Below are 19083 nucleotides of genomic sequence, written 5' to 3' on the forward strand. Positions count from 1 at the left end.
ACTGCATTGGGAGGCAGTGTTGGCCAGGGAGTGAGAGATAGCACTGAGGGGGAGCATGGCGATCTTGGACAAGGAGTGGAAATGAAGGAAGTGGCAGTGATTGGCGAGGGGATTGGTGACTGGCAGAGCCTACGTTTTTGAGTGTTGCCTTCTCCTGCTCCCCTAAGCTGCATTTTCAGGTAAGTATGTTTTAAAAACATACCTTGTTAGCTGTGGCCTAACAGGCGGTTCCTTTATGAACCGTCTGTTAACCCCTATGTAGGCCTGGTTTTCCTGAACGCAGCTGAAGCTGGCGTCGCTGCCTCAGGGCAAATCAATCTGGTAGTAACCAGGAAGGGATATCCATATCTGAGGGGCCTAATGCCTATCTCCTGTTTGAGCGCTGCATGCCAATACTTCGACCTTTACCAATATGGCGAGTGGAGCACTTCAGCCTCAAAATGACTTGCGATTCCTGTCTGCCATATTAGAAGCTCAGGAGGCTAATTAGTGGCAGAAAAACAGCCTCTGCACTGACAAACTTTTAGGCCACAGTTCCTAATAAAGCTAACATGGCCGCAAAACATCATGAAATTAATTAATTATATTGGCTGCTATTGGTTTGGTTTCTCCCTGGCAAGTTGCACATATTCAGGTGTCGGCTCCCAGTCTATTACATTTCCATGCATTTTAATCGGCTGGCATGAACAGTAAATGCTCAGTAAAACTGATGTGAAGCTCCTTCCTGCAATGAATTGCATTAATGTCAAAGATTGGGAGTGGTATCGAGCACAGAAACAAAGGCCTGAGAGGAGGAGTACAACATTACCTACTCACTAGCAGTCATTCCTGTTCATGCATCAGCTTTCTGATTTTAAGACTAAATTGAACCCCATAGTTACCAAAGGAGGACTTCCAAAATTAGGTTAAAACCTGATGAAAGCTGGAGGTGCTAACATTGGCATACTGCAGTGTCAGGGTGATATATTCAAGTGTGTCAATGACTTGGCACAGGCAGCATGCCTTCATCCCTCCATAATGGTGAGCAGTATTAAAATGCATAGAAATGTAATAGACTGGGAGCCGACACCTGAATATGTGCAACTTGCCAGGGCGAAACCAAACCATAAGCAGCCAATATAATTAATTAATTTTATGATGTTTTGTGGCCGTGTTAGCTTTTTAAGGAACTGTGGTCTAAAATTCGTCAGTGCAGAGGCTGCTTTTCTGCCACTAACTGGCCTCCTAAGCTTCCAATATGGCAGACAGGAATCGCAAGCTCATTTTGAGGCTGAAGTGCTCCACTCACCATATTAGTAAAGGTCAAAGTATTGGCATGCAGCGCTCAAACTGGAGACAGGCATTAGGGCCTTGCATATGGACATCCCTCCCCTGGCTACTACCAGATTGATTTGCCCTGAGGCAGTAACACCAGCTTCAGCTGCATTCAGGAAAACCAGGCCTACATGGGGGTTAACAGATGGTTAGTGGAGAGTACACCTCTATGCCAGTATCAAATATAGATGGCTGCAGTCGGCTTTGCATTGGTGGGGTAGACAAAGACTTCTCAAAAATCTGTTTATCTGTTAAACATTGGGATAGAGATTAGTTATGGCCCGTTTTCAGGTGCAAAACCAATGATATGCAGAGAGGCTGATCGAGAGGCTCAAGCCCTTCCAGAATTTAGACCTTAGGCCTCAATGCGACAATTGAAGGGAGCTGTCAGCTTTTGTCATGCCTCGAGAGGTAGGTCACCCATTTTAAACCGATCAATTATGGGCTCCTTACCTCACTGGCTGTGGCCATCAGGTAGGTTATGGGGAGGGGGTGTAATGGGTGAAGTGGCGGGGGCGTGGAGTGGGGGGGACATTCTCTCCTTGGGATTGACCCTTGGGAGTGCTGTGGAGTTGGAAGGAGCAGTCCTGCTCCTCCTGGCTCTACATAAGTCTATAAAAAAGTAATTTTACTTAACTTTCTGGTGGCGGCCATTTGCTAGGTTGCATTTTTGACAGGAATTCCTGAGGGAGCAGTTATTTTCCTTTGCGCCCATTTTACAGGCATTAAAGATATCAAATGGTGGTGAATTTAGCAGTGGGTTCAGTCCACAGCTAAATTTGTCAGGGGCCATTTTTAGGTGTCCCTTAGATTTTCCTCATGTGTGCATGACCAAGGAAGTGGCCATCACCGAAAAGGTAAGTCTTTTTTATTCTTCAGCATGATGCAGAGCCATCAGGAGCAAGGGTGCTCCTCCCAGCTCCATAGCTCTTCTAAGGGCTGCTGCTAGACTGAATCTGCCCCGACATCACACTGCTCCCCACCACCACCCCCTCCACCCCCCCACACACACCCGTCCTCCCCACCACCTCTGTGGGATTTACTTGAGGGTCACTGCCATATAAGCCATCCGAAATTCATCTGGTCTTAATGGGTGTCCTGCCTCTGGAGACGTGACAGGCACCGGTGGCTCACTTGAGTTATTCAAATAAGGCCTGAGGCCTAATTTCAGGTGAACCTCTCAGGTCTCCCGGTTGGGCCATACAGGAGGTAAGCAGATCAATGGAATCTGGAGGGAAACACATTTGGAAGCATGGTGCCAATCCTTAGTACCACAAGGCTATAGTCAATCCAGCTTAACTCATCGATCAGAGAGGATCTGTCCATCACTGCATCCAACTATTCCCTGCATGATTCCAGGATTTTTGCCTCCATCACCTGCCCACATATTTCAGAATGGTGAAAGGAAGAACTTCCTGCCATCTGCGTTCATTAACCTTAATCCAATCTGAAGTTGTGCCCCCTTTATTTACTGAGAGTGCGCTTTCAACCTCATCTCCTTCCAAGGCTGAAAGGCCCACTTTTATCCAGTCTTTCCTCGGACCTCAGTCCTCTGATGGTCTTGATCAATACTATAGGTCTTCTCTGCATATCTTCCTGTGTCTCATTGACCAGAACTGGTCACAGCACTCAATGTGCAGACTGACCAGATCACCTTATGGTCAAAGCATAACACCCTCCAACTTGTATACTACTATTTTGGCTAGATAGTTCAGCATTCTAGTTGTTTTGTTGATTGGATGAGCATTAAGCCCTGCTAAATTCCCGAAGACTCTCAACTGCATCCTGCCCCTCTTGAAATAAAGACTCCATGCATCATCTCCTATTACTTCCCTCCTTCCACCTGCAAACTTTAAAAACCCAAATCTTAGTGTCACCTAATCATTACTTCCTGGTTTACATTTGACATCTCTTCTATCTTTCTCAGTCCTGGTAGTTTCTGCACAATAGAAGTGAATTGATTTTATTCCCTCACCAAGTGCTGATCAGCATCACTAACTCATTCAGATGACATGACTGTGCAGAACTAAAACTTTCCGAAATGGCACTTTGGCCATTTTTGATTTGGCAGTGATAGAAAATTGGACTTTGTTGCTTCATTTATAGAGTCATAGTCATATATGGCACAGAAGGAGGCCATTCGGCCCATCTAGTCCATGCCGGCTCTGTAGCCTTTCATGACCTCAGGACGTCCCAAAGCATTTTACAGCCAACAAAGTACTTTTGAAGCATAGTCACTGTTGTAATGTAGGAAACCCAGCAGCCAATTTGCGCATTGCAAGCTCCTACAAACATCAATGTGATAATGAGCAGATAATCTGTTTTTGTGATGTTGATTGGGGGATAAATATTGGCCAGGACACTGGGGAGAACTCCCCTACTCTAATTCAAAGTACAGCCAGAGGATCTTTTATGTCCACCTGAGAGGGCAGATGGATCCTCAGCTTAATATCTCATCTAAGAGACAGCACCACCTACTATGCAACACCCCCTCAGTACTGCACTGAAGTATAAGCTTTGCATTTTTGTGATAAGCTCTGGAGTGGGACTTGAACCTACAACGTTCTGACTCAGAGGCAAGATTGCTACCAACTGAACCATAGGATAACTGTGAGGCACCTTTTATCCAAATTCTTTCATCCAAATTCTTTCATAGACCAGAACTTTTTTTTTTAATATTTGGCATAAACATCTTCCTTTGTAACTGTCACTTTTCAGTAGGTTAATGTTTGGTGACTGTTGAATCAAATCATTTCCTATTTTGCAGCACCACTTCCTCATTTGACTTCAGATGATGTCGATAAAGCCTTGCAAAACTCACCACGTCTGATGCACGCCAGAAACACAGGTAATATATTGGAGCTGAGCTGTCGTCCACAGACCTTGACCCCACCACCCAGTCCCCCCATGAGCGTTTATAGTAACTTTATCATAAACTATTGCTGGCTGTATTAGCAGTGCCCGAAAACACAAGACACTAAAGGCTTAGCCAGACTCCTTTTGGTTCTCTCATGTATAAATGAAAGCTACAAAACAGTTGCAATGCTGAGGCATGGAATGGTAGGACCTGGAGTGGTCCCCACAATTTCTCCCAACTACCAATTTTCTAATTTCAGCTGGATTATTAGAGTTATGGAGGGCGAGGGGGCACAGAGGGGGAGGTGAGGTGCTATGTTGCAGGGAGGAAGAGTAGTCAGGTTCCTCTTGTACATTGCCAAGTGGCTGTTTGCAAAATAGTATTGGCAGAATTTAGGGCGATGGGGCTTTTGCACTTCCTTTCTCTTGGGTAATGGCGTGTACCACAGGAGGGAGGTGGCAAAAGAATTAGATAGAGTATTTTTCCAGTAATTGTGAATAGTCGACATATATCAGAACTACTAGTACTGATATTGTAGGTAGGACACATATTCCAACATTTGTTCATCATTGTTGTAAATGTCCTTATAATTTGTATAAATCTGGAAGTTCAATCCAGTGTGCGGTATTGTGCTATCATCAGTTTTAAGGGTGTCTCCAGAGTACTGCTGTTTCCTACTGACGGAACTGGCTAATTTTCAACTAGTACAAAAGATGGCAACCAAAATCTCTCTCTCTTTGGGCCTGGTCAATTTTTTCCCTGCCCAATAAAGACAAATAACTTGCCCTGGATCTCCGTCAAGATACTGTTTCCTCTGTGCTCTTGCTGATACTTTCATAGAAGGTAAGTGTTACCCACCCCAACACACCCCCCACCCCACTGAGAGAAACCATGTAAAAGGCTAAAAACATCTGTATATGCCATTTCTCCAGCTTTTCCACTAATCTTATATTGTGGTAGGAGATTAGGACCACCCCATGTAATCAAAAATAAGAGCATATTGTATAGCAATGTATGGAGCATCATTAATAAAAGGTGGAAATTGGAGACAATTCAAAGTGACGAAATAGATGAAATAGGGATAACAGAAACATAAACCACTAAAAGTAGCAAAGCAAGTTGATAAGGACATAAAGAGTGCAATCAAAGCACTGGATTCATTTCTAGAGTAATAGAATACAAAATCAGGGAGGTAATATTACATGTATAAAGAACCTTGCTTAGACCAAGCTTGAAATATTGTGTGCAGTTCTGGTCTCCATTCTACACAAAGGGCAGAATGTTACCAAAATTGAGAAGATGTAACTGTCAAGAAGGATGGAGCAGGCTGGGGCTCTTTTATCTAAGGACAAGAAGACTAAGAAGAAAGCTGATAAAGATCTTTAACATGATCAAGGGGCTTAATTGGGTGGATATAAAGAAACTATTTCCAGTTATGCGTGACTCCAGAACAAGGGGGAATAAAAGTAATATAACCGCTACCAAATTAAATAAGGAGGAATTTAAGAGGCATTTCTTCACACAGAGATCAGTGAGGATGTAGAGCTCACTGTCAAATGGAGTGGTTGAAGCAGATAGCATTGATGCATTTAAAGGGAGGCTTGATGCATACATGAGGGAGGAGGGACTATGGAGGCTGAATGGGAGGATGTAATTAGCATGGGAGAAGGCTAGAGTATAAACACCAGCATAGATTAGTTGGTCCAGATGACCTGTCTCTGTGCTGTAGATTCTATGCAACTGGTTGAAAATTGGCTGCTGTTGCACTTTTAGGTAGTATTTTTGCAATAGATCGTCACCTTTTTATTTTGAATAAAAATGATCGATTCCAGTTTACTAATAGTCCCCTGTCCCACCTTTTCCATTAGCCATCTCCTCCGCTTGCTCTCTAATGTTGCTTCTTTGGCAAAGATTCAGAATGCTGGTCAGCAAGCTGCAGAAATCTACCCACTGTGCCTTATACATTTACATTGAATTGAAAAGACAGAACAAGTTCCATCTGAGGCCGACTGGACGCCTTTACAACCTCTTTTTATTTCCCTCCTCCAATATCCACTCCAGTTTCTTAATCTTGCTATCCTGAAAGTAATGACACAGCCCTCTGATCCCTTAGCTACATGATCATTCTTCACGTGTAAGCGCAGGCGATGTATGTTGGTGTATTTCCCTAAAAGAGGCATCTTTGCTGCATCTGATCCTGTCCTCCCCACAGCCAAGAATTGCTTTGGTTGTTACATGCTATGTCACTGTAAATGTGCTCATGAAGATTTCCTCTGATTGGTATTTGTACAGAAATCATAATCACGTTCAGGCCAATTCTTAAACCCCACCTCCCTTCCCCGCACCCACCCCATACTCCATACCCCATACGTTCCAGTGCTGATCACTAAATAGCAAGCAGGAATTTTGTTGAGTCTTCCCTACCTAGAACACGACTTTGAGGCCAATCTTAGTGATTCCAGTCGTCATTTTAGATAAGGGATCAAACCTGAGGGACGATTGATCTGAAGGAAGCAGTAACAAAGCGCATTTATATTCATTTGTTCTCTTTTGGCACTCAATTTCATGGGTGTTATTTCCTTTTTGTTTAGGGGGTGCAACTTTCATTTTTCCAAATCCAGCAGTATATCCTGAACCATCCCAGAGGCTCTCAGTAAGACCAGGTAAGAATCTACAATGTAAGCTTAACTGGCCAGCAGGCTATAGGTTGTGCTGTTTTACACACTTGCTATATGAATTTTAATGGAAGCAAAAGTAACTGATATATGCAGAATACAACTTTCTTGCTTCCTTCAATACACCATTGGAGCCTTCAGCTCCCTAAGGCCTAAGCTCTGGAATTCCTTCCGTAGACCTCTCTGCCTTTCTACCTCTCTCTCCTCCCTTAAGACTCTCCTCAAAACCTAGCACTTTGGCCAAACTTTTGATCAGCTGACCTAATATCCCTTGTGTGGCTCTGTATCAAATTTTTTCTGATAATGCTCCTGTGAAGCATTAAAGGCACTATATAAATGCAAGGTTGTTGTCGCATAAAAGCAGGCCTTGAACAAACAAATCAACCAGCTTTTGATTCTCCCTCTTCATTCAATGCAGCAACTGAGCCTCTCTGAGGTTTCTGTCAGCTTGTGCCTGACCAGTTGCGAGGCTTTGACTGTGGCATAATTTGGTTGAAAAGGCTACTGGTACCATTTTTGGAAGGAAAAGAGATTGAGGTTTATGGTGAGTAGTCTGGTAGATCAAGTTAAGATCGATCAAAAAGGATCAAGTTTTGTTAGGTCCAATAGGGCGGCACAGTGGCGCAGTGGTTAGCACCGCAGCCTCACAGCTCCAGCGACCCGGGTTCAATTCTGGGTACTGCCTGTGTGGAGTTTGCAAGTTCTCCCTGTGTCTGCGTGGGTTTCCTCCGGGTGCTCCGGTTTCCTCCCACATGCCAAAGACTTGCAGGTTGATAGGTTAATTGGCCATTATAAATTGCCCCTAGTATAGGTAGGTGGTAGGGAAATACATAGGGACAGGTGGGGATGTGGTAGGAATATGGGATTAGTGTAGGATTAGTATAAATGGGTGGTTGATGGTCGGCACAGACTCGGTGGGCCGAAGGGCCTGTTTCAGTGCTGTATCTCTAAATAAAAAAAAATAAAATAAATAAAAATAAATAATAGCTTGGCCCTGTAATTAAAATTTCATGTGTTCTCAGGGACTCACCCTCAGATTTTCCCTCATGAAAAGTGCCTATCTGCACTAAAATGGAACATCCAAAAACATTAGATGAACATTTCCCCACTGAGTAAAGTGTATATTGTGGTAAAGTACTGAGCCATTACAAATCAGAAGGTCTCTGCTTGATCTTTGGTTAATGCTACGTTCTCTGATCTTAGTCAAGCTGGTGGTGAGGGTCCACTAATTGGCCTCAGCATCCCTGGGTTCAACAGGGGGGGTGGAAATCAGCTGGTGTTACTCATTGCTGTCCAGTGACCCTTGATGGCAAATGCAGGTGCAGATATTGAGGTGCAAACACGGTTGAACTTGGCTGTGATACTCTTTATGGGTGGTTAGCCCACCCTTACCACTTGGCATGAACCTGAAGAAAGGACACTTGAGGGAAGCTGCAGTTTGTGGAGGGAAGGGGAGAAAACAGAGGGAAAAAATGATTTGAACGGGCTTCTAGGAACTTAACTAAATGGGGCAGTATTGGGTAAAAACAAAAGGCTACAAGGGGAATTCCTTAGCTGGAAACAGTTAAAATATAACAGAGTTATTTTGTTTGCTCTCTCGGGTGGGACTACAGCCTGATTGCAACACCAGCCGCCTACATTTTAGTTCCATAAAAGAATAACCCAGACGTGTTTTCTTAACACCAGATGTCTAGGACTATCACCAGGCAGTGCTGAGCAGTGGTCTGGTGGGCTGCAAGAGAGTCTGTCCGGTTTTTTTTAATTGATGAATATTTCATTCATTCTGCTTTCTATTTTTAGATTTGGCTTACGATGCGACCAGACGGTCAGGGTGGGCAAGTCATCCTGGAGTTCCGCCAAAGGGTAACGAGTTTATGTTACTGTAACCTTGATCAAAGGAGACCTTTGTTCTCATAGATAATGACTATGAAGTTGAAGCAAGTCAAGCTTCATCTTTGTAAAGCCTGTGCTCATCAAGGTGCCCAAGGTTAATGCACGGGAATGGAATTCTTTCAGTGCAGTTCAAGTCATGATATTGCAAGGATAGACACACAGTAAAGCTCCTTCTACTCTATCTCAACAATGGACTTTAACCGCAATCTCAGAAAAACACCACCTTACCGCGCTATTGTAAATTTTGTCCCTTTCTAATTTTTCTTTTTTTTAAATTCATTCATGGGATGTGGCCATTGCTCGAAAGTCCAGCATTGAATGCCCATCCCAAATTGCCCTTGAGAAGGTGGTGGTAAACTGCCTTCTTGAACAACAGAAATTCATGTTGTGAAGTTACTGCCACATTGCTATTAGGAACATAGGAACAGGAGGAGGCCATTAAGCCTCTCAAGCCTGTTCCACCATTCAGTGAGAGCATGGCTGATATGCGACCTAACTCCATATACCCGCCTTTGCCCCATTTCCTTGAATACCTTTGGTTAACAAAAATCTATTAATCTCAGTTTTAAAATTAACAACTGGTCTAGCATCAATTGTCTTTTGCAGGAGAGTTCTAAACTTCTAGCACGCTTTGTGCGAAGAAGTGTTTCCTAATTTCTTTTTTTTCTCTAATCTTTTTGATTATGCCACCCAGTTAGGTAGGTTGTTCCAGGATTTTAATCCAGTGACAATGAAGGAACAGCGAAATAGTTCCAAGCCAGGTTAGTGTATGACTTGGAGGAAAACATGCAGGTGGTGGTGTTCCCATGCACCTGCTGCCCTTGTCCTTCTAGGTGCTAGAGGTAATGGATTTGGAAGGTGCTGTCGAAGGAGCCTTGGTGAGTTGCTGCAGTGCATCTTGTAGATGGTACACACCGTTGCCACTGTGCGTCGGTGGTAGAGGGAGTGAATGCTGAGGGTGGTGGATGGGGTGCTTTGTCCTGGATGGTGTCTAGCTTCTTGAGTGTTGTTGAAGCTGCACCCATCCAGGCAAGTGGAGAGTATTCCGTCACACTCCTGACTTGTGCCCTGTAGATGGCGGACAGGTATTGGGGAGACAGGAGCTGAGTTACTCACCGCAGAACTCCCAGCCTCTGACCTACTGTTGTAGCCACAGTATTTATGTGGCTGGTCCAGTTCAATTTCTGGTCAATGGTAACCCCTAGGATGTTGATACTGGGAGATTCAGCGATGGTAATGCCATTGAACATCAAGGGGAGATGGTTAGATTCTGTCTTGTTTGAGATGGTCATTGCCTGGCACTTGTGTGGCATGAATGTTACTTGCCACTTATCGGCCCAAGCCTGGATGTTGTCCAGGTCTTGCTGCATCTGGGCATGGGCTGCTTCAGTATCTGAGGAGTCGCGAGTGGTGCAGAACATTGTGCAATCATCAGCGAACCTCCCCACTTCTGACCTTGTGATGGAGGGAAGGTCATTGATGAAGCAGCTGAAAATGGTTTAGCCTAGGACACTATCCTGAGGAACTCCTGCAGTGATGTCCTGGGACTGAAATGATTGACCTCCAACAACCACAACCATCTTCCTTTGCATTAGGTATGACTCCAACCAGCAGAGAGTTTCCCCCTGATTGCCATTGACTCCAGTTTTGCTAGGGCTCTTTGATGCTGTACTCAGTCAAACGCTGCCTTGATGTCAAGGGCAGTCACGCTTACCTCACCTCTGGAGTTCAGTTCTTTTGTCCATGTTTGGACCAAGACTTTAATGAGGTCAGGAGCTGAGTGGCCCTGGCGGAACCCAAACTGAGCAGGTAATTACTCAGTAATTACCTTATGCTAGCACTGCTGGCGACACCTTCTATCACTTTGCTGATGTTTGAGAGTAGACTGTTGGGCAGTAATTGGCTGGGTTGGATTTGTCCTTTTTGTGGACGGGACATACCTGGGCAATTTTCCACATTGCCTGGTAGATGCCAGTGTTGTAGCCGTACTGGAACGGCTTGGTTAGGGGCTCGCTACTTCTGGAACATCGGTCTTCATCACTACAGCCAGGATGCTGTCAGGGCCCATAGGCTTTTTTAGAATCATGCAATGGTTACAGTACAGAAGGAGGCCATTTGGTCCATCATGTCCATTCCAGTTGTCTGCAGGAGCAATTCAGCGAGTCCCACTCCCCCGTAGCCCTGCAAATTGTTTCTCTTCAGAAAATTATCCAATTCCCTTTTGATCGCCATGATTGATTCTGCCTCCACCACACTCTCAGGCTGTGCATTCCAGATCCCAACCACATGCTGCGTAAAAAGATTTTCCTCATGCCACCTTTGGTTCTTTGCCATTCACCTTAAATCAGTGTCTTCTGGTTCTCGACCCTTCCGCCAATGAGGTTCCCATCCTATTGCCCTATCCACTCCCCTGTTTCTTGATATCACGTAGAGTGCATCGAATTAGCGGAAGATTGGCATCTGTGATGCTGGGGCCCTTGGAGGAAGCCAAGATGGATCATCCACTTGGCACTTCTGACTGAAAATTGTTGCAAATGCTTCAGCCTTGTCTATTACACTCATGTGCTGGGCTTCCCCATCTTTGAGGATGGAGATGTTCACGGAGCCACTTCCTCCAGTTTGTTGTTTAATTGTCAATTACTATTCATGACTGGTTGCATCAGGACTGTAAAGCTTTGTTCTGACCCATTGGTTGTTAGATTGCTTCACTCTGTCCGTAGAATGCTGCTTCTGCTGTTTAGCATGCAGACAGCTGTATTGTAGCTTCACCAGGTTGGCACCTCATTTTTTGATACATTTGGTGCACCAGTCATGCTGTGGCCTGTCTAATTTGCTACTAAATTAGGGCACTTTAATGCTGTGGGACTTGATTAATACTGGATTGCTTCACAGATAGAGGACTCGTCCATCCAATCAAGCACAGCTACATTTCAAACCAAGTCCTTGAGATCAAAGTTCAGTCCCTAATCCACTGAATCGCTCTGTTCCCTACTTCTCCTGAGCAGAATATTGTGTTAATTCATTGTATAAAGGTTCTTTGAAGTGATCAAAAACAATGTCGCCTGAAGAAAGTTGACCAAAATTAACTGTGTCATTGCACTGTTCCCCTGCTCAACTCATTTTCTCTCAGGTTCTCGGAACTATGGAGCTCCTCACCTCTTTCAATTTTTCCTTCAAACTACAAGCTTCAAAAACCCAAACCTAGGGTTGACTAAACACTTATCTTCATTCCTCTACTACTCTTCTCAGCCTCACCTGCACCATTGGCCTCTCCTGCAGTTGAGTCTGTGAGTGATGCAAACATTTCAATAGGACATAACACTGATACAATGAGCAAAAAAACTAGAGCCTGTTCAAGTCATCAATGGTGTTTTGCATCAAGTTGTACACTTCATGAAATTCACATTCTTAGCTTGGATACTTGCTTTGTAGTGATAGAATGGAAGAACTGAGCAATGTCTTCAATACATTCCATCACTCTGGTGTGTTGCCATGGTTCGTTGGAGTGAAATTCAGTTTATTCCCAAAATGATTGTATCTCGTGCCAGTCCATGCCAGCCTGAGTCCCGAGCCAAATTCAGCATTGGGTTCCATTTGAACAGATGTGGTGAGCTGCTACCAGTCATAGCCTGTCAAGTTCCAACCAAGCTGATGCCATGCTGGCCCTGGATATCAGGTAAATGCTTAGGAAGCGGGTCAGGAGAGCGCAGGTTTTGGAGGGACGCGGAGGGAATCTCGCAGTAAGGGAGGTTCAAGATTTCATTCATTTGAAGGAAATAATAAAATTAAATTAAAATGGACTTACTTTCCTGGGCCTCTTCTGATCGAGGATCCCCTCATCACCAGGATTTTACCGACGGGTCCAGCAGTGGGTCAGACTGGTGCAAGTTACCGTTAAAATGCCATTGGTGCCCTGATTGTGCCATAGGGTCCCAACTATAATTTATTCACGCTCCCTCACCTTCCTGTAGCAGGCGCCTGTGAAAAGTGTGCGGTTAAGATGGCGACGGGCCGGAGCATGCTCTGTATGCACTGGTAAGTTCTCGACTGATGATTTAATCACCCATTCCCGTCAGCAGAAAGGATTAAAATCCAGGTGAAATAGTGACAGCATCATGTTTCAATATAAAAAGATTTCAGCACCAGCTGAACGTCATTTGTTTTTTCCTTTCTTGTCTAGGAACCCCTTCTTCTTCCTCAAATGTAACCAAAGTGGAAGACCAACCTCGTCACCAGATAGGTACTTGCAATTCTTGCCTTTAAACAGTGCCGGTTACCTGTTTACCTGTGTTGGTATCATAAACAATATTGGAGCAAGCCTTTCGTTCACTCAGCTGACACTTAAAGTTGCTTGCCATCTGCCATCTTTGTCCATTTCATGCAGAAGATTGATTCTTCTGCAGGGCAAACCTTTGGGGTTAAATTCCTATTTGAATGAAGTGTATCAGACTCTCAGCAATTGCACATTTCAAAGTGGCACATTTCCATGATCCCATTAGTGCACCATCATGAAGTGTAGAGAAGAATAAACATTCTTCCATTTCTTCCATTAAGAAGAATTTCATGACAGCAAAAACCCTGAAAACATCCAGTTCTAAAAAATATTGATGTTAAATGTCTGATTCTGATGATGCGAGCATGTGATGGATGTGTATAATGCTGATGTCAAGATTTTTAATTCACTGATGTAGGCACTAACTTGGGCACTGGTACTCCCCATGCAATAAATGTCTCAATTGGTCAGAAAGGAAATTGTGGCCTAAAAATGTAACTTTTGGTCCTTTGGCCAATTTCAATAAAGTTTTAGGATGTGAATCTGGGGCAAAGATTTTCTCTGTGCATTGTATGTAAAAATATTATAAACTTATCCTTTATAAATGTGTTTACAATTTCATTGCCCATAGCATTCAGAAGAAATCTTCCCACCATTGCCTTTTTTAACTCCAAATGAATATGGGTGAAATATGAATGATGCGAGTAATAATGGATAAATGATTAACTTGTTCTTATGACGTTCTTCTGTCTGCTATCTTAACAAAGATACTAACCTGTTTGTTTTAAACAGGTTGGCCTAGATTTTCTGCTAGTTTCCCCTGGTTTATTTGCCTGAAATCAACCAAACCAGTGTAAAAGATCACAAAATCTTAAGCTGAGGTTAAAGTCAAGTATAAATAGAATTTCTGCAATAGTTACCATTTGTTTAAAAAACATTGCACTGGAATCCAACCCTGTCTACAAAACAGGCCACACACGACCCCAATCAAAGTAATAAGCTTGGCAAGTTGCTGTCGATTGCATCCTTGTGCGATTGTTTGCAAAGGCTCTTCAAATTGAGCTCGTTTTTAGGTAAAAAGGCACTAGCAGGCATGTTTTAAAAGCTTTTAAATATTTAAAAATATTTAATTTATTAAAAAAGCTGTATACCAGTAAAACCACTAAATGGTTCAGTATAGTTTTTAAAAGTCACTTTCAGTGATTTAAAATCAGGTTACTCACATGTGGTGGACTGGACACTCATATTAAAAATGCTTATGTTTTGTGATGAACCCATTTCAGCTGTTGCAGTAAAACTGCATCAGATTACCACTCTTAAATACATCAGTGAATATTTTTTGGAAAAGAAAAATAAACAATCATATTCTATTACACTGCCTGATCATGCTGGATCATGAATGATTTTATGTTTGGGATTATGCAAATAAATTTGAGCGGAAACTTGAATTGTAATTTCGGTTTGGCAAACTAGCACAATTTCAAGCACAATTTGTACCCAGATTGCTGATTACGCTCAAAGTGGAAACTTTAACTTGTAACTCCTCTGTTACAGAGAAGGAAACAGGGAAATTCTATACATACACACTAAGCATGTAGCTACCATTATCAGCAATAGTCATTTTAGTTGCCCTGTTTTCTCCCTTGTTTTCCCTAAGTTGATAATTCATGTTAAGATCTGACTATCGACACCGGAAACCATTTGGTACCTCTTCCCATATGAGACTATACAGTCAATGTTGGCACACCACTCAACTGTGAGAGTGTGCAAGGTGATGGGAACCACAGCAAAGTCTGATCCCATTCTCTCCTGAGTTACATACATACTTTCCAGCTGTAGGTGTCACTGGATCAAATTTCATAAATTGGAATAAATTACTCATTCTAAAAAGATGCTGAAATCATGGCATCTTAGAACACTATGTTAATATTTATTCACATTTTTACAGATCCTTATCAGATTCTTGGGCCTACAAGTAGCCGTCTTGCAAACCCAGGTATGTTGAATGTAGCAGTAGCAAAAAGCAGTTTTAAAAGAAGTGTAAACATGAATGTATTTCGTGATTAATTATTCTTCTTTCACTCCCCTTCCTTATGGCACCATCAAGATTGATTGCTCCATCATGTACTCTTACTTTTTTCCTAAGATCTCAATACCGTGGAAACCCTTACCTCCCTCAGCCTTCTCCCTGCTATCAAGGCTTCGTGATGTACTTTATTTTTCCTGTTGTCTTTTTCAACTATGTTATCCTGCAGTAAAGCCTTGGCACTCATCTTTGTCTCTTAATTTAAAAAAATCCCTTTTGGACATTGGCATAATACTGTTCTTTCTTTGATTTCAGGAAGTGGCCAGATTCAGCTGTGGCAGTTCCTGTTGGAGCTTCTGTCTGATAGCTCCAATGCCAACTGCATTACTTGGGAAGGGACCAATGGAGAGTTCAAAATGACAGACCCAGATGAGGTGGCAAGACGTTGGGGAGAGAGGAAGAGCAAGCCCAACATGAACTATGACAAGTTGAGCAGGGCTTTGCGTTACTACTATGACAAGAACATCATGACCAAAGTCCACGGCAAGCGCTACGCTTACAAATTTGACTTCCACGGGATTGCACAAGCCTTGCAACCCCACCCCCCTGAGTCTTCCATGTACAAGTATCCAACAGATATCTCATACATGAGCTCCTACCATACACACCAGCAAAAGGTGAATTTTGTGGCTCCCCATCCTCCTGCTCTACCTGTGACATCCTCTAGTTTCTTTGCAGCTCCGAGTCCATACTGGAATTCTCCAACTGGAAGCATCTACCCAAATGCCAGACATCCAGCCACCCACATGCCATCTCACCTTGGAACTTACTATTGAACAATTCTCATTTTTTCACTTAAGACTTGGGTTACTGCTCTGGGAATGGAACACTGGGTTAATAACTATGAACATAAATTGGAGAAAAATAAAACAAAGTGTAGACTCAAACTATACATGAATACTGAAGATGAGATAAGTCTCGAATACTGGAAGAGTTAAAACCGTGTGTTGACATATTAGAAATAAGCTCGATATGTGTCTCTTGAAGACAATATAACTGGTTAACTGACTGGAGTTGAGGTATTGAAAGAGCAGTAATTTTTGGAGAGTGTATGAACTGAAAGAAAAAGAACTAAGGATTAAGTAACTGGTTACTGTTGACAATCAGGAAAAGAAAACAATGTTGGAAAGACAATGAGTGTTGCATGGAATAAGATATTGAGATTATGGAATTTAAGAAACAAAGATCAACACACAGCAAGAGAAAACAAAACGTCAGATATTATGTAAATGTAGGATCTACAAAGGAGAGACTTCAGTGTAACATCGTGGATGTTCTTCAGCAGTTACACTCTTGCTCTCTTGAAATGAAATATTTATACCTTCTGGAATTTATTTGTTAACAGGATTTATCATCTAAGTATATTAAAAAACAAAATTGTGGAAGATCTCTCCAAGACTTGGGAGACTGTTGGACAATACTGCATGATTTGGTACAATGATTTCTTACTTTGCATGGCTTGAGCCAAGCATTTGGATTTGAGTATGTGCAGAAGGCTACGTGATGGATTGGAAATTAGGCAATGGCAATGAAATAGGAGAACTGAAGATTTAGCTGAAAAGGAATAAACTGGTGTGTGTGCTTTTTTAAATGGACATGCAAAAACAAGATTATATCAATTGGATATAAAAAGGATTCTCCAAAAAGAGTCACCAACAACATACTAGTCTTCACAATCAATAATATGAAGGGAGAAATAGAAGGAGAAAACAAAACAGAGATCTGGAGCCAAAACACTTCATCATCTAGTGAAAAAAATACATCTCTTAAGAATTGGAAAACTGGGATTGTCTGGAATTATTACATTTCAAAAAACCGGGATCTTGTGAATGTGCTTGATGTAAAACTGATCGGGACCTGAAACTTGGGGGTTTTACTATTTTTCTTTATCCTGCACATTGGGCCGGGACTAGCCCACTATCAAACCTGAGGAGATCTCAAATGCATTTTTTTTTTAAACCTAGGCGGTCGCCAGATGTGAAGAGTCGCGAACGCTGTGCGTTTGTAAGAAATAAGTATTCAAATCAAGGTTATTTTGCATTTTATATTGTAAACTTATTATGTAACTTATGCATTTATATATTCCTCTGTTTCTGACACTACGAGTTGACCTCGGCCAACCATGGACGCAAAACAAAAAAAAAACAAAAACAGAAAAGAATGAAAAAAAGAAAAAAAATATGCAATTAAACATTATGGCCTTGATTTATAACTCTTTTTAATGAAATATGCTTTATGTTTACATATGAAACTCTTAGCACATAGGATGCAATTTATATATGTATTAAAATAAGCCTGGCTTTCATTTCAGAGTTTGTTTTTCCCATTGTTACTTATACCTCAAGCTTATGACAGCATTTTGGGGGACGGAATTGGGGGCAAGGGTCAATTAAAGGGATGGAAACCCTAATTATATTTAGGTAACTGTTTACTTGCCTTAATATCTAATAGATGGAGACTCTCACCGCACAAGATGGGGTATTATTAGATACCAGTTAGAGAGGCTTAATGGACTTAAAAAAAACTTTATTGATACAAAAAGTGCCAAAATAGCCATTTATGTGACTTAGTTCCTTTTTAATAGAAACTCAGCATTCACTATATACTTTCTCAAACATTGGCTAAAAACATGCAGCTTTTAAAAAATTCTGAACAGTGGTTAGGAAGCAATATACCAATAGCAGAAAAAGAGAAATGATTCATGGGATGAGTACTTCACTGGCAAGGCCAGAATTTATTGACCATCCCTAACTGCCCTGGAGAAGATAATGGTGAGTCATCTACTTGAACCATATGGTGTAAGTACATCCACAATGCTGTTAAGGAAGGAGTTTGACTCAGCGACAGTGGGGTCAACAGAAAAGGGTGAGTTGTGAAACTCTCAGCAGCCAAGTCTTCACAGCCAATGCTCTATCTAATTTGGATGAGTAAAATTTCAAAAAATATCAAGCACTAAATTAATTTTCTTTTGTCACCAGAACTTACAGCCCAAGTTTGGCATTTGGTGCTTTGCTGCATTTTTGATATTAAAGGGCCATCTTGACTCTAGGCTGAAGCAGAGTGAGATTCCGTCACTCTGCTCTGGTGTCAAGTTAGACCCTAACTCTGGGTTTAGTCTGCGCTGACAGTACAACTGTAACCTGAACACTTTGCAGTATTGGTTACATTTACAGTGTAAATACCTGCTCACTAGTTTTGGTTCCTTTCTGTATTTGCAAGTACAACATGCAAAAAACTGCTAACCTGGTCAGTGGAGTAATATGTGCAGAGCTGCTGTTTTATTTTCTAAACACTTTTCGTATTTTTCTGAAGAAACATCAGAACTAAAATTGATTGGGAGCTCGTCTCCCAAGTTCCAGTGCAAATGTTCCTCAGAGAAGACTAAGCAAAGATAGGAGGAGCATAAAGTATTACTGTCATTAAGGAAAACTTAAAAAATCTCCACCAATTTTCTTTTTGTTGCATTGGCAGGAACTAAAGATATATGTTGGCTGCCTTGATGACAGACATTCTGGAGGGCATTGAATCAAAAAAGTGCTTTTAAATTTTGGCCGCTGTTTCTAAAACAAAATCTGTTAAGTAAACAGTAGAAAAGATTACATTCTGAAGATGCATATCCTGACTTGAAATAAATGGTTACACAGCACAATGAGATGGACAGTGTCACAATCTGTCTCTTATTCCATTTCATTTTTCTGACTTTATGAGAAATGTAACATTTAGGACTTTATTTTCAAAAACAAATCTGCTTAATTAAGATAAAAAGATTCTTGGCTGCTGTGATTCCTACATTTACAGTACAGATACGGGCCATCTATGCCAGTGTTTGTGCTCCACATGAGCCTCCTCCCACCATACTTCATCTTACACTTTCTGCATATCCTTCCATCCTTTTCTCCCTCACAAACTTATCTAAGTTTCCCTGAAGTGCATTTATGCTATTCATTTCAATTATTCCCTGTGGTAGCAAGTTCCACATTCTGAC

At 42.0% G+C, this 19083-nt stretch overlaps 1 protein-coding gene across 5 annotated transcripts in view; it reads left to right on the forward strand.

Annotated features, from left to right (window-relative positions):
- Window positions 1-17573, forward strand: part of erg (ETS transcription factor ERG) — a 276398-nt gene extending 258825 nt beyond the window's left edge. For 3 of the 5 annotated variants that reach the window (XM_068041173.1, XM_068041174.1, XM_068041176.1), the window contains 6 exons: window positions 4082-4162; window positions 6763-6834; window positions 8647-8709; window positions 12920-12979; window positions 14961-15008; window positions 15354-17429. In XM_068041173.1, the coding sequence (XP_067897274.1) occupies window positions 4082-4162; window positions 6763-6834; window positions 8647-8709; window positions 12920-12979; window positions 14961-15008; window positions 15354-15874 (845 nt within the window). In that variant the 3' untranslated portion in view covers window positions 15875-17429. Of the gene's footprint in view, window positions 1-4081; window positions 4163-6762; window positions 6835-8646; window positions 8710-12919; window positions 12980-14960; window positions 15009-15353 lie in introns of all 5 variants that reach the window. The other 2 variants (XM_068041177.1, XM_068041175.1) reach the window with 2 other exon arrangements.
- Window positions 17574-19083: the final 1510 nt, after the last annotated feature.

This window comes from Heterodontus francisci, chromosome 10, assembly GCF_036365525.1.
Source record: "Heterodontus francisci isolate sHetFra1 chromosome 10, sHetFra1.hap1, whole genome shotgun sequence".
NCBI classification, from domain to species: Eukaryota; Metazoa; Chordata; class Chondrichthyes; order Heterodontiformes; family Heterodontidae; genus Heterodontus; species Heterodontus francisci.